At 46.8% G+C, this 15,393-nt stretch overlaps 1 protein-coding gene across 1 annotated transcript in view; it reads left to right on the top strand.

Moving 5' to 3' along the window:
• Window positions 1-15,393, top strand: part of LOC141167328 (uncharacterized) — a 73,675-nt gene that overhangs the window by 29,396 nt on the left and 28,886 nt on the right. The window contains exons 9-10 of the mRNA XM_073654750.1: window positions 7,741-7,818; window positions 14,062-14,115. Coding sequence (XP_073510851.1) covers window positions 7,741-7,818; window positions 14,062-14,115 — 132 coding nt within the window. The remainder of the gene's footprint in view (window positions 1-7,740; window positions 7,819-14,061; window positions 14,116-15,393) is intronic.

Raw genomic sequence — 15,393 nt, 5'->3', positions numbered from 1 at the left:
TTGCATAGCCTGGGCATTTTTTCAGATCGATAAAGATGACCCAACTCGTGTTATCTGTAACATTTGTCAGCAAAAGCTAAGTAGAGGCCAAAAAATACATAGTTTGAGTACTTCATGCATGAACCGGCACATGGACATGAAGCATAAGTTGCAGTGGGAAGCTCAGTGTGCTACAATGCGGTCTAGCCGGCCGGGCCAACCACCGTCTGCCATATCTTGTGCATCCGCGGCCTCTTCATCCTCTGTGACTGGGGGGACAGCAGTCACACCTGTTTTGGGGCGCAGAACTGCCACCTCTTTACCCGCAACAGCCAGCGTGATTGGCAGGTCATCATTTTCTTTGGAGGTGGTAACACCAGCTGGTCTTGAGCGCTGTCCGACATCGATAGCACCACCTTTGGATCAAGGCAACCTAACATGTCCGCCTGCATCTTCCTCACAGACCGGCAGTTTGCCGGGGACACCCTTATCAACCCCGTCTAAGCACAATAGCCAGCCCTCGGTCCCTCAGATGTGGACAAGTAAAAGACCATTTCCTCCTAGCCATGAGAAAGCTAAGAGGTTGAATTTCACCATCTGCAAGCTCTTGGCTACAGAAATGCTGCCTTTCCGCCTGGTGGACACAGAGGATTTTCGAGACCTTATGTCCGTCGCAGTGCCCCAGTACCAGATGCCCAGTCGGCACTACTTCTCAAAGAAAGGTGTGCCTGCGCTCCACCAGCATGTCGCACACAACATCACCGCTTCTTTGAGAAACTCTGTGTGTGACAGGGTGCATTTCACCACAGACACTTGGACGAGTAGGCATGGACAGGGGCGTTACATGTCGCTGACTGGGCACTGGGTAACTATGGTGACAGCAGGACAAGGGGCTGCTGTCCAAGTCTTGCCGTCCCCACGAGTTGTGCGTCAATCCTCTTTATGTCAAAGTTCCACCACTGCTTCTGCCTCCTCAACCTCCTCTCGGTCTTCCACCTGCACCCAAAGCCTGTCTGGTCATGCCACAAGCTTTCTAACTGCGCAGAAGGGATCCTGCACACCTCCTTACTATGCTGGCAGTAGGGCTCAACGTCATCAGGCGGTTTTTACATTGAAATGTCTGGGAAATGTGAGTCACACAGCTGAGGAGTTGTGGTCAGCTCTGGAGAACCAATTTCATGAATGGTTGTCTCCACTGGACCTGAAACCAGGGAAGGCCGTGTGCGACAATGCTGCAAACCTGGGTGCGGCCCTTCGCCGGGGCAATGTCACACACGTGCCTTGTATGGCTCACGTGTTGAACCTGGTTGTCCAGCAATTTTTAGCCCACTATCCCAGACTAGATGGCCTTCTGCAGAGGGCACGGTCGCTGTGTGCTCACTTCCGCCGTTCGCATCCCGCAGCTCAGCGACTTACATCTCTACAGAAGTCGTTGGGCCTGCCACTTCACCGGCTAAAATGCGATGTGCCTACCCGGTGGAATTCAACTCTGCACATGTTGCAGCGACTGTGGCAGCACCGACAAGCCCTGGTGCAATACGTTCTGACGTATAGCCTGGGCCAACGAGATTCAGAGGTGGGGCAAATCACGCTGGAGGAGTGGTCTCAGATCAGGGACCTATGCACCCTTCTGCACAGTTTTGAAATGGCGACGAAGATGTTTAGTGCTGACGATGCCATTATCAGCATGACTATTCCGGTGATTTACATGCTGGAGCACATGTTAAACAGAATTCGGAGTCAGGTGGTGGCACAAGAGGAGGTGGAGGAAGTAGAGGAGGAGGAGTTGTATGCGGAAGGGCTAACATCTGCAAGGTCCAGACGGTCGGCAGCACCAAGGCGGCAGGCATGTGAGGGTGGGGGAGATGGTTTTACCAGGGCGCATGGTAGCAGCCAAACTAGTGAGGAAGGTGCAGGAGCCCAGGAAGAAGTGGAGGACGAACTGATGGAAGACTCATCAGATGAGGGAGACCTTGATCACATTTCTGTTGTGCGAGGTTGGGGGGAGAGGACAGAGGAAGGAAGCATGATTGTTACCTCGCCACCAACACAACAGGGACTTGGTGCTCCTGGATGCGCAACACACATGAGTGCCTTCTTGCTGCACTACCTGCAACATGACCCTCGAATTGTGAGAATTAGAAATAATCCTGACTACTGGGTTGCCACACTGTTAGATCCCCGGTACAAAAGTAAATTTGCAGAAATTATTCCTGCCATAGAAAGGGATGCACGCATGCAGGAGTATCAGCAGAGACTGTTGCAGAATCTTACATGTGCTTTTCCACAAAATACCAGTGGTGCACGTAGTGAATCTCACAGTTCCAACTTGCCAACCGTGGGACCGTCAAGTGTTCAGCACTCAAACCGTGACAGAACCACAGTATCTGCTGGTAACATCAATTTTGCGGAATCATTTCACCACTTTTTTAGCCCATCCTTTGCAAGGCCACAGGAGACAAGAAGTCTGACACATAGTCAACGCCTAGAGACGATGGTACAGGAGTATCTCCAAGTAAACATTGAAGCCACGACTGTGTCACTGGACCCTTGCTCTTTTTGGGCTTCCAATCTGGATAAATGGCCGGAGCTAGCCACTTACGCCTTGGAGATCTTGTCATGCCCCGCAGCCAGCGTTCTGTCTGAACGTGTGTTCAGCGCTGCTGGTGGTGTGCTGACAGATAAGCGCACGCGGCTCTCCACTGATAATGTAGACAGACTCACGTTCATAAAGATGAACAAATCATGGATCCGAAACGACTTTTCTACCCCTGTGTCATCCTGGGGAGAGTAAAAGCTTGATGATTGGTTAAAATCACCCTACCAACCGTTTTAAGCTTTCAAATTACTAATCATGTTTATCTGTATCTTGACTGGAAAATAATTTGGGCTTTGTAGCAGTGTGCAGCACTGATCCTATTAGGCCATCTATACTAAAGCTTCACCAGATTTAAAATTAAAAATAATTTTTAGCTGCATCTAGCCCGGAAAATAATTTTGGGGCTCCGAGATGCGCAAGGCACATAAGTGCCTTCTTGCTGCACTACCTGCAGCATGACCCTCATATTGTCAGAATTCGAAGTAATCATGACTACTGGGTTGCCACACTCTTAGATCCCCCAAACTTTTCGATCAACCTTTTCATTTTAATAAAGACAAAAAAAATGGTCATTTTTGAAATTATAAGCATTAGCAGGTTGTTAGAAACTGAAATCAAACAGTTTTCAACTCAAAACTTTATTCTAGGTGATGTTAAATTTTCACATAGGACCCCTTGTTCGAAAGGAGCTTCTGAACTCTCTCGTCCATTGAATTTGTCAGGTTTTGGATGGTTTCTGCTTCAATTGTTTTGCATGAGGACAGAATACCCTCCCAGAGCTGTTGCTTAGATGTGAACTGCCTCCCGCCATCATAGACACTCCTTTTAATGATGCTCCAAAGGTTCTGAATGGGGTAGAGGTCAGGGGAGCATGGGGGTCACACCATAAGTTTGTCCCCTTTTATGCCCATATCAGCCAGAGATGCAGATGTTTTATGTGCAGCATGAGATGGTGCATTATCATGCAGAAAAATGATCTTGCTGTGAAATACACGGTTCTTCTTCTTGAACCATGGCAGGAAGTGCTGTTTGAGAAAATCCACATACATTATGGAGTTCATCTTTAGCGCCTTCAGGGATCCTAAAGGGGCCGACAATCTCTCTCCCCATGATTCCAGCCCAAAACATTACTCCACCTCCTCCTTGTTGGCGCTGTAGCCGTGTTTGCGTGGGGTGTCCATCAACCAGCCATCCTCCACTCCATCCATCTGGACCATCGAGCGCTGCACGGCACTCATCCGTGAACAAAACAGTTTTGAAATCAGTCTTCATGTAATGTTTGGCCCACTGGAGCCGTTTCTGCTTGTGTGAAGTGGATAGAGGAGGTCGACAGGATGGCGCATGCACAGCTGCAAACCTCTGAAGGACCCTGCATCTTGTTGTTCGGGGGACGTTGGAGGCACAAGCAGCTTCAAAAACTTGTCTGCTGCTATGACAAGGCTTTTTTGCCGCTGCTCTTTCAACCTGACGTAATTGCCTGTAGGAAAGAGTCCTCAATTTGCCCTTATCAGCACGCACACGTGTGTACTGTGAATCAGCTACATACTTCTTGATTGCCAAGACACTTCATCCTGATCATCGCACAATGTTGATTGTAGTGATGCCTTGACCTAAACACTCCACAATTTGTTGCTTCTCAGCAGCCGACACATTCTTTTTCTTTCCCATTTTGGCAGAAAATGTAGGCTGCTTAATAATGTGAGAGAGCCTTCTTAAGTAGTCTTGCCTTTCATTGGACACACCTGCCAAACTAATTAGCACAGGTGTCTGCAATTGCTTACAGTGATATAAAGAGCCCTGACACACATCACCATCAATGAGTTTAACTGACAAACAAACAAATTCTTCCCTTATCACTCCTAAACACTTTTTGTATAATAATTTGGAACGCAGTGTACATGTGCTTTTCCACAAAACACCAGTGGTTCACGTAGTGAATCTTACAGTTCTAACTTGCCAACCGTGGTCTGTATGGAGTTGTTCAATAAAGGGCCCAAAATTAAGATAACATAGATGGGAGAGGTCTCTATGAATAGGAATTCCTAAGTATTTGATACCCTGTGAGGGCCTGGCAAAGGGAAAGTTGGACTGGATGGAATCCTATATGGATTTGGGGAGGGAGACATCGAGGGCCTCAGACTTCGCTGCATTGATTTTAAAATTTTACCATGTAACAAAGTGATCTATTTCAGCCATAACAGCATGGATGGATATATGTGATTGAGTGATATATACTAGGACATCATCAGCAAATAGAGAGCACTTGTACTCGGTGCCTCCCACCTCAATCCACCTAATATTGGGGTTATGGCGAATTGATGAGAGCAGGTGCTCCGTCACTAGGATGTATAAGAGAGGGGACAGAGGACATCACTGCCTTGTCCCATTGGTGATTGTGAAAGGTGATGAAAATGTTCTGACGCACCCCCTGGGCCTTGGGACACCCGGAGCCGGACCCTTTTTGGTGGATGCTGGTGGTTGTAGTCTTCGTGGCGGCGACCCAGTTCCGTGGCTCAGGGCGGTCAAACCAGTGGCGGAACTATTTATGTGGTTTTCATGTTTAAATGTCCGACTACGCCACCCGTGGATTGCGGTCAGAGTGAACCGCCGCTACAGGGCAGACCACTGAGGCTGGTGTTGTGGGTGCAGCAGAGCGTAGCATAACTCCCCACGGGAGGAGTATAGCCTCAGGGCAGTGTATGCGGAGGATGGGGGTGATGGTGCAGGGCAGCAGCAGTAACGACACGGAGTCAGTGATGCAGTTCAGGGCCTTTACTCACAGTTCTTATTATCCAGACCACGTCTGCAGGTAACGGCTGCCCACGTCGTACTGTGCTCACCAGGTGAGGGGCTCAGACAACTCCCAGATAACTTTGGAGCACTTCACAGGACCCCCTTTGTGTGTCCTTTGTCTGGCCTTTCTTACCAACACTTCTGTCCGGCTGCCTCGGGCCTCCTCTTGGTAAACTTGGCGCCAGTTTCCCTGACCCTATGTGGTGCCTTCCTAGCGGGTGTAGCGAGGGGCTGCGCCACATAAAATGTCAGAGCCTCCGGTTTCTAGCTGAGGGTCGTTTCCTGCCTCCACTAGTTCGGGGACCGGTCTCCCCCTTTGGCCTGACCCCTCCACGCAGGTGGATTCGGGCGTGAGGTGGCGACTCGCCCGTCCGCACCCCTGGGATCCCTTCATTCCTCATTCCTGGAGCCTTCTCCGCTCCTCTTCCTTCCTTCTCCCTCTTCCAGGCCTGGGCCTCTGTTACTAGGCCCGCCTCCGGAGCAGAGCTCATGCAGAGCCCCTGCTCCCTGCCACTTCTGCTCAGACTTCTCTGCACTGAACTAAGATGGTGCCCACCTTTTATACTCCCTTCTCAATGCACCCAGGAACTGCTTCCTCCCTGCTCCTGCACTACAGGGTTCCCCTTCCTCAGTGTTCCCTCCCCCCACTCCAGCCAGGGACAGGGACTGTCGTGCCCATCTCAGGGGCATATTGGTCGCCCTGCCCCACGGCAATGTGGTGTAATGCATGCAGGTGTCGGGTCCTGATCCACACTCCATCCTTACCTGAGAGTGAGATATCACACCTCTGGGTGAGGTGCAATACATCTTTAGCAACCGAGCCCTCAGGGTGCTACAGTTCCATTTATCTTCAGCCTAGGTGACGTATTGCGATACAGGGCCGTGATTTTGGCTATAAAAGGGTCCCCTAGACCCCTACCCCAAGCTTTTTAAGAGAATCATATATGGCGTGCCAGGAGACTCTATGGAATGCTTTCTCAGCATCCAACGAGAGTATCTAATTACAAATTTTTAACTGCATCTAGCCCAGGAAATACTTTGTGCCTAGTAGCAGTGTCTGCTAGTAAGCGGATTATCCCGGCTGTTAAGCAAGCTGCACCACCTGTAGTTTAGACACTTAATTTTTTCAAAGGAAATGCTTCGGGACCATGGGATACTTAGTGAAGAGCATCAGGAGGCACCCCAAGGCATAGGGGCTGGGACTGGCAGTAGGATGCCTTGCGGTGGACAGCCGAGCTCGATCCTTATAAAAGCTTTTTAACTGCAGCAGCTTTAGTGGACGCTACTGGAGCTGGAATTACCGCGGCTGCTGGCATGAGACTTGTCCTCCAATAGATCCTTGTAAATGGATTTAAAGTGTATTCATTCAAATTAGAGAGACAATTTAAATTAAAAAGCTTAGAGCTGCCTCCACCACAGGGGGGCTCGCTCGACCCACCAGCGGACAGGCACCAGTATTGGGAGAGGGGGGCTGGCCGTCAGGGTTCACCGCGGCTCTGGCACAAACCCGGCGACACGGAGGTGGCACGGGCAGGAGCGGACTGGCCGTGTCGGCTTCTCACTTTTTGGATTTTAGAAGGGCATGACATGCCTATATCTGTGTCTCCCCCTCCTTTTACTCCTCCACCTCTTTTATTTTCGCATGACTATATGTACTTGTCACTTTTCCATGTGTTAGTTATGTCTTCTGAGCAGTTTGTCAGCTTTTGGACACCTTTGAAGGTGTTTTCTATGTGTTTCTATGTGTTTTTGTTTGCCTGCCATTGGTTTTAACGGTGTTCGAAGGTGTTCGACGAACAGTTCGACGAACAGTTCGGCGAACACACGGGTGTTCGACGAACCGAACCGAACTCGAACACTACGGGGGTGGCTCAACACTATTTAACAGTAGGACAAGTTTCCCCAACCCCACTTGTTTCACCCTTCAGCACTGCAGCTACCTCAGGAGTCTTGAGGAAGGTGCGGTGTGAAGCAGCAATACACATGGGGTTCATGCCCCCTCTCTTACATGGCAGCATTTACTTAGAAATCCAGGCCAGGGATGATGCGACTAGGAAGACTAGCCTGAGGTAGGTCCTCGATGGCTTCTTTCTGCCCCACTGCCATTAATTGAAAGGTCTTACCCTATATACACACACAGGGAAAGACCTGTAAGTTTAGGGGCAAGGAGCCGAGAAAAACCACTTGGCACAGGCCTCTTGGCTAGTCATCCGGGTCAAATCGTTCCTGTCCGGATTTTAAAAGCATGTTTTCTCTGAAACACCATAGCATTTCAAAGAAAAACATGGCTGAGATAACTCATCCAGACTGATTCATAAATCAAATTAATCATATAATCTCTTTAATTAGCAATACTTTATTACACTCAGTTTCAGATTTCAAGAAGAATAATATGGAGAAGCAGAATAATCTGATGACTAAGGTCACCGATCTCAACAATACCATGGGTAAGCGAATCTCTGATTTATTCTTTTACTCTATATTTATACATACTTTATAGACAAACTACATACCTAAGCTTTAAATGACATTTTGCATTTTTTTATCCTAAAATTCGGAATTCTGTCCTGATTAACTTTATTCATTCATTTATTTAACTCGCTTACATAGCACTATTAATTCCACAGTAATTTACAGACATCATCATCGCTGTCCCCATTGGGGCTCACAATCTAAATTCCCTATCAGTATGTCTGTGGAGTATAGAAGGAAATTGGGAAACTGGAGTTCCTCCATGTAAACACAGGGAGAACATACAAAGTCAATGCAGCTGTTAACTTCATAAAAAAACTTTATGTGGCCATGTTCTAAGCCCTATAACTTTTTTATTTTTCTGCCTATGGATTTGGAATAAAAAGTAAAGGAGCTGACTGTGACGGGGTGTGTGACGGAGCAGGGAGAGACAGTAGGCCGGTGAACAATCCAACAACCTTTATTTGGACTGGGAGAGTATAACACCAAAGATAGATATGATACCTTAGAGTCTGCAATGTGGCCACACAAAAGGAACAAATCCGGGGGCGTCACCCAGTAACCCAACGCCTAGGAAAATGGAACAACAGTCTTTAGACTAAGTCTTCAAATCCAGCAGGGTGGCAAGACATCGCAATCCCATGTGGCAACTGATCTCCAATCTCCACACATGGCACCAGGACCTGGCCTCAGCAAAAGTTCCTAGGCCTTCACAAGGCACAGCATCAACTAACAAACCAAACATGTGGCTTATTGTTCTCCTTCTCTTGGGGTCAGCCCCCTGGTTGGGCAGAGATACTCACACCCCACTCCCTTAAACATTTACTACAGGTAACTCAAATGATGAAGACGCTTCCAGAACTTCAGTCTCTGACCTGTCTGCAGTGCTGTGCACCAGTGAAGTCCCCTGCAGAGAGGAACAAAGACACACATGCCCTTACCAGATGGAGGAAAGAACTTGCAAATGTAGGCTTGATTACAGTATGGTCCATGAAAACAGGCTGGGGGGGACACTGTTACAACCCCTTCTCAACTTGTGTACAGACTAGTGACCTCAACAGGTCGCTTGTCAAGTACACATAGACATGGCAGCCAGGACTCATGGCTCCTCCTGTCTGGACAATCCATAAGTATTTTGGTGTTGGATCTCTTTCGGATATCAGACGATAAAGTAACAGGGCTGAAGGTCTGGGCTTCATTTCACATCCTCTTTGACTTAAACTCTGGTTCCTGCCCCCACAAATTGGCACTGTAGATCTCCAACATCATTTCCTAGGACAATATCTGCAGGCAGGCCACTTATCACCACAACCACTTATTGCTTCACCCCAAAGCCAAAGTCCAGTCCTACATTTTCTTTTGGGATATTCCTCCATTGGCCTCCAGCTAATTCAATGGTAATCCCAGGTCCTTGGTGTATTGCCTCAAGTCGAACCACTCTGGGATCAGCTATGGTGAGAAATGCCCCAGTGTCACAAAAACCAAAACTCTCCTACCATCAAGCACAACCTCCTGTAAGTGCTTTCTTTTGATGATTAGATGAACTCGTGGCTGTGGCCCGTACCCCATAAACCCCTAATGGTCGAACATGGATGTCTGAGTCATTAGGCTAGTCAACTTGGAGGGGTGACACCTCTTCCTCCATTGTATTTGGCTTTAAATTATTGATAGGCCGATTTGGTGCCGGGTCATTCCTGAATTGACCATGAAGGCAGGTGTCTTCAAGATGCCCAGGCTGCTTACATCGGTAACATCCGCGCTGTGTCACGCTCCTTCCCATTTGCATTTTGGGGAAGGAGGTAAGGTAACCTGGAGGCTGATATCCATGTGAAGGTGCATGAGGTGGTTGTTGGGGTTGAGGACAATTTCTCCACTGGATAGCTGGGCATGTGGCCTGCAGATTCCCGGGATGCCCACAACCATAACGCCTGCACTCCACTACTTTCTCTCCTTGTTGCATTCCAGAGGATGAGGTAGGACTAGCTGGAAGGTGACTCACATGGGTATCAACATGAGATGGTGGCCTAGTGGGACAGCAAACCTTCGGGACTGAAGGACAAGGGACCACTGGTGGTGAGGTGTTGGTAGTTTTTTCTCCATCCCCCAGTAGCTTTTTCCACTGAGGCTTGATAGTTAGAACCTCATCAGCTAAAGCGGCAACTTGTTCTACTGTCACTGGTTTTCTCTCATGCACCCATTCTCTGATCTCAGCGGGGCATTTGGCAAAGAACTGTTCTTTAAGCATGACCTGGAGGATGGTCTCCCAAGTTAAGGCTCCCTCTCGCCTGTTTGATCCTATGGGCATACATTTTAAAAGAGCCTTCCCCATTACAGGCTAACAAGCGGGACTGAGTCCTGTAAGTATCTGGAGTTACTGCATAATGTTCCAGGATGGTTTCTTTAATGTCCTCATATTCATGGTTCCACCGAGGGTCCATAACTCAATACGCTTCCACAGCTCCACCCTCTAAGAGTCCCACCAGATATCTGACCCGCTCCATTTCTGGAACTTCCATTAACTGACATTGATGTCAAAGTCTTGGAAGAATCTCTAAATGTCCCCTGAAGTCTCATTAAATGGCTTAAAGTCTTTGCGGGCCACTCTTGGGGCTTCCGTCATGGTGGGTGTTGTGCTTAATGTCTGCCTGGGGCTTCTAGCTGCTTCCATAGCGAGCTGTCTTTCATGAGCTCTCTGAATGGCTTCCCTTTTATCTTCTATGGTGGCGTCATCCCTAAGCAATGCCATCTCCTCCTCATACCACACAACCCACTGACTTTTTCAGGTATTTACCTCCAGGTCCCATCTTTCCTCCAATTGCTCTGGGAATCTCTCTCTTGTGCAGTCTTGAAGGCTAGTTCCTTCCAAAGCCTCAATTAGTTGATCTTCGGACAGTCCTTTGTAACTGACCCCTTTGTTTGTCGGTTCCCCATAGTCCAATTCCTGTATCCTGAGTTTTTTGGATCCATTCGTTGCTGGACTGCTGTTATCCATCCCCTCTGCTCTGATCGCTCTGCTGCCAACCAGTTTGTGACAGGGTATGTGATGGAGCAGGCAGAGACAGTAGGCAGGTGAACAATCCAACAACATTTATTTGGACTGGGAGACTATAATACCAAACATAGATATGATTCCTTAGAGTCTGCAATCCGAAGCCAAGGAAAATGAACAACAGTCTTTAGACTAAGTCCTCAAATCCAGCAGGGTGGCAAGACATCACAATCCCACGTGGCAATTGATCTCCAATCTCCATACACGGCACCAGGACCTGGCCTCAGCAACAGATCCTAGCCCTTCACAAGGCACAGCAACAACTAACAAACCAAACATGTGGCTTATTGTTCTCCTTTTCTTGGGATCAGCCCCTTGCTTGTTCAGAGATACTCACACCCCACCTCCTTAAACATTTACTACAGGTAGCTCAAATGTTGAAGATGTTTCCAGAACTTCAGTCTCTGACCTGTCTTCAGTGCTGTGCACCAGTGAAGCCCCCTGCAGAGAGGAACAAAAACATACATGCCCCCACCAGATGGGGGACAGAAAATGATAATGCAGGCCTGGTCACAGTATGGTCCATGAAAACAGGCTGGGGGGGTGACACTGTTACACTGACCACTATAAAGGTACCGTATATGAAAAATATTAGAAAATATTGATCTTAAAAAGAACTTAAAGGGTTGGTTCAAAACAAATGTTGATTTAAATCCTAAATGTCGCTTTTCTAATATACCATATATACTCGAGTATAAGCCGAGTTTTTCAGCACATTTTTTATGCTGAAAAAGCTCCCCTCGGCTTATACTCGCGTATATACTCGAGTATAAAGAAATTCTATTGGTGGATAGTGGGGGGGGGTTGCGGCGGCGACGGAGCGGGACATACGCAGTAGCTGGCTGCTGCAGCTACCACGTGTGCCCACTGCTAAAGGGAAATGAATATTCCCTTTTCTCCACTCCCATGGGCATGGAGAATAATGAATATTCATTCTCTTTAGTAGCGGGCACGGAGGAGCGCTGAGCCGCGGCTCCTGCTGACAATGCCCGCTACTAAAGAGAATGCATATTCGCTCCTCTCCACGCACATAGTCACGGCGTGGAGAGGAGTGAATATGCTGGAAGCTCACATCAGCATCTGAGAGCACATGGCAGTGATGCCATGCACTGCTCAGAACTGACATGAGCTGCTGCAGCAGAACAGGATGCAGCGCTGGAGCAGAGGTGAGGAAGGAAGGTGAGTATAAGTGTTTATTTTTTTTATGTGAGCAGTGATGGGGCCATACATACCAGGACTGGGGGATAAGGGGACCATACATACCAGGATTGGGCGGCCATGAGGAGGCCATGCATACCAGGATTGGAGATGGTGCCATACATACCAGGATTGGAGATGAGGGTACCATACATACCAGGATTGTAGATAAAAGTGCCATACATATCAGGATTTGGGATGAGGGGGGCATGCATACCAGCATTGGGGATGAGGGGGCCATACATACCAGGATTGGAGATGAGGAGGCCATGCATACCAGGATTGGGATGAGGGTGCCATACATACCAGGATTGGATATGAAGAGGACATACATACCAGGATTGAAGATGAAAGGGCCATACATACCAGGATTGGGGATGAGGGAGCAATGCGTAACAGAATGGGGAAATTTACCAGTAGCTGCTGCATTTCTCACCCTAGGCTTATACTTGAGTTAGTAAGTTTTCCCAGTTTTTTGTGGTAAAATTAGGTACCTCGGCATATACTCGGGTCGGCTTATACTCGAGTATACATGGTACTTTTATTGAAAAGTCCCTACCATTCCCTCTCTGCCCTATCTAACTGATTTAATTATTTTTTTTTTACCTTCCGTATTTTTAACTTCCAGTTTGATGATGTTTTGTTTGAGAATTCCCAGCGCATGCTGGTATACTCAAACGGGAAGTCATTAGGGGACAGAAGCTGCATTCACTGCCGAAGCTGACTTCTGTACCATGAAAGAAAGCGTCATTCGTGATGTCTGTTTCAGGGCTGGCTGGCCTCTGCTTTTCCTGCTCACTGCTTTGGCTCCTTACAATGCGCACTAACAGTGCACTCTCTTGCCAGCTCGTCACTTCTCATTACAGCTGGCGAGGGAGGGCACTGTCACTGTGCATTGAAAAGTAATATCTCACAGTGAGCAGGGAGCATGTGTTGGAATTGATAACCGACGACACATGCTCAGTAGAGCAAGGACTAACCCAGCCCCTAGAACGGATGTCACTGATGATGCTTTGTTTCAAGGTGGGGGCCGAGGTTGCGGCAGTGACAACAGCCTCTGCCCCCTGGTAATGTCCTGTTTGAGTATTCCAGCATGCACTGTAGATTCTCAAATGAGACGTCATCAAACTGGAAGTTAAAAAAATAAATAAATAAATAATTAGAGCAGTTAGAGAGTAGAGATGGAATGGTAGGGACCTTTTAAAGTATATTAGAAAAGTGATTTGATTATTACATTAAAAAGATAGATATTGAGGATTTCTGTCTCCTGCTAATGTAAAAACACCAAGTAAAACAAAAGACAATGTTGGCACAGTCTTCACAATGCAACATAGCTGCGGAAAAAACAACAACCGCATGGTAAAAATTAAATTTAGCCTATAGTCAAAGGATTATTCAGACAGGCAATCTCTGCATGAGTCACAGCTGTTTAACAGCCGTGACACTTGCAGGCGTGGCGACAGTGAATGAAACGCTGAGCACGTCAAAATACTCGGCGAGCACCCGAGCGTGCGCGCCCGGAAAGGGTTAATGATACATATTCGATGAACACTAGCCAGGATCACTAGAGTGCAGTGTTACCTCTGAACCCCAGCCAGCTTCAGCGCAGTGCTTGCAAGCTAGACAGCAGCAGTAAACGGTCTCCTAGGCAAGGAGCTCTAAAGAAAAGAAAAGCGTTAACATCTTAAGAATGGTAGCAAAGTTTCTTAAGAAGTAAAAAGCAAAAGTGCTTATTTTTACAACCACTGCCCGACAATATCAACCTCTGAAAATAGGAATAACCTTTTAAGGGGAAAGGAAAAGGAGTGCTGACAGTAAATTTATCTCAGAGGGCCATTAGAGGTTATGCCTAGCGAACACAAAACCAGACATTTCAGTTGGTCGACTATTTTGATTACTCCAAATTATATAATTCTATAAATCAGTTCAAACTGGAGCTGAAGCTGTGTACTCACTCTGCTTTATTTTGCAGTGAAATTGCAAGACTTACTCAAGGCCAACGTAAAGCTCATTAACAAGACGCTAGGTAAGTTGCACACCTAGACGCACATTGTTATGTTACTCATTATACGGTCCTCATACACGTTAGCACGGTGTGTAGTGAGACATGTAGCTAAACCCCCTAAAGAGGCTGTGAAGTTGTAACCTTCTTTTCTTGATTGCAGATTGCGACAGGAAAGGTGAAACTATAAGGTTTAAGAACAGGGGAATTTCAGAACATATAACTGTACAGTGCATAGGTACAGATAGTCTGCAATACACAGTATAACATGAGTTAATAGTACAAGGTGATGATTACCTATCTAATACAGCAGACATACAGCATTGTTAGCACATAGATAGTGGCTTACCAACTATGCTTGGAGCAGGCTGTTTGCAAGAAGCACAAGACAGAAAACGAGTGATGATGTGGTTTCTCTTTAAGAGCATACAGGAACAATGGTTGCTGTTCCTTTCACAGTGTCATAACAAGACCAGAGTGCAACAGGAACAATCCCACAATGCCTTAGTAACTTCCCATAATACATTGCAAACTAAAACTAGAATGCATACATTAAATCGCCATCACATGGTGCTGTTACCAAACAATATATGAAAATATACAGGATTCAAATGACAGAAAACAGACTGTCGTAACTCTGAGACACAAAGTATGACTAAACTTTCCAGATAGCAAATTTATTGCTAGGACAAAACACTTATTTCTATTGATTTATGAAGACATTAATGTTTTCAGTCCCCAGTGCCCCACCCCTATACATTACTATCCTTTACTAAACTTCTATAAATAGCAGATAAACGTATCACCTCTAACCTAGATGGCACATGTGTATCTATTTAATAGTTTCGTTAAAGTGCTGTTGTTGATATGAGGGTAATGGTATTAATGGTATTTTAGTATAGACATTATGCACTATTGTCCTTAAAGGGGTTTTCCACCTTTGGTGACAATTTTTTTTCTTACTTAAATGCATGTAATCGGGGCTAAATATCATTTTTGCAATTTGGTTTCATTAAAAATTTTGCACCGGTTGCCTCCTATAGCTGCTGTATTATGCTGTCTATTGCTGTCTACAGAATGAGGTAATGGGGTCGGCCACTTTATTTTTATTTTATCAGATGTGTTGGGGGCATGATTTTTTATACAGGTATGACAGGTTCTACTTCTGCTCTTTCCTCATAGTCTGTACGGCTCTACAGTCCATATAATGGCCGCTGGTGGAGGAGCATGTAACCAGACCTGTCCATTAGCCTCATCCAAGTGAAAACTGCTTTTCTATTGGAGGAGACTGATGGACACTTC

Source organism: Phyllobates terribilis, unplaced genomic scaffold (assembly GCF_046119375.1).
Source record: "Phyllobates terribilis strain yellow unplaced genomic scaffold, ASM4611937v1 Scaffold_11__3_contigs__length_659146591, whole genome shotgun sequence".
Classification (NCBI taxonomy): domain Eukaryota; kingdom Metazoa; phylum Chordata; class Amphibia; order Anura; family Dendrobatidae; genus Phyllobates; species Phyllobates terribilis.
The sequence above is the reverse complement of the archived record's forward strand: the minus strand, read 5'-3'. Positions and strand labels throughout refer to the sequence as shown.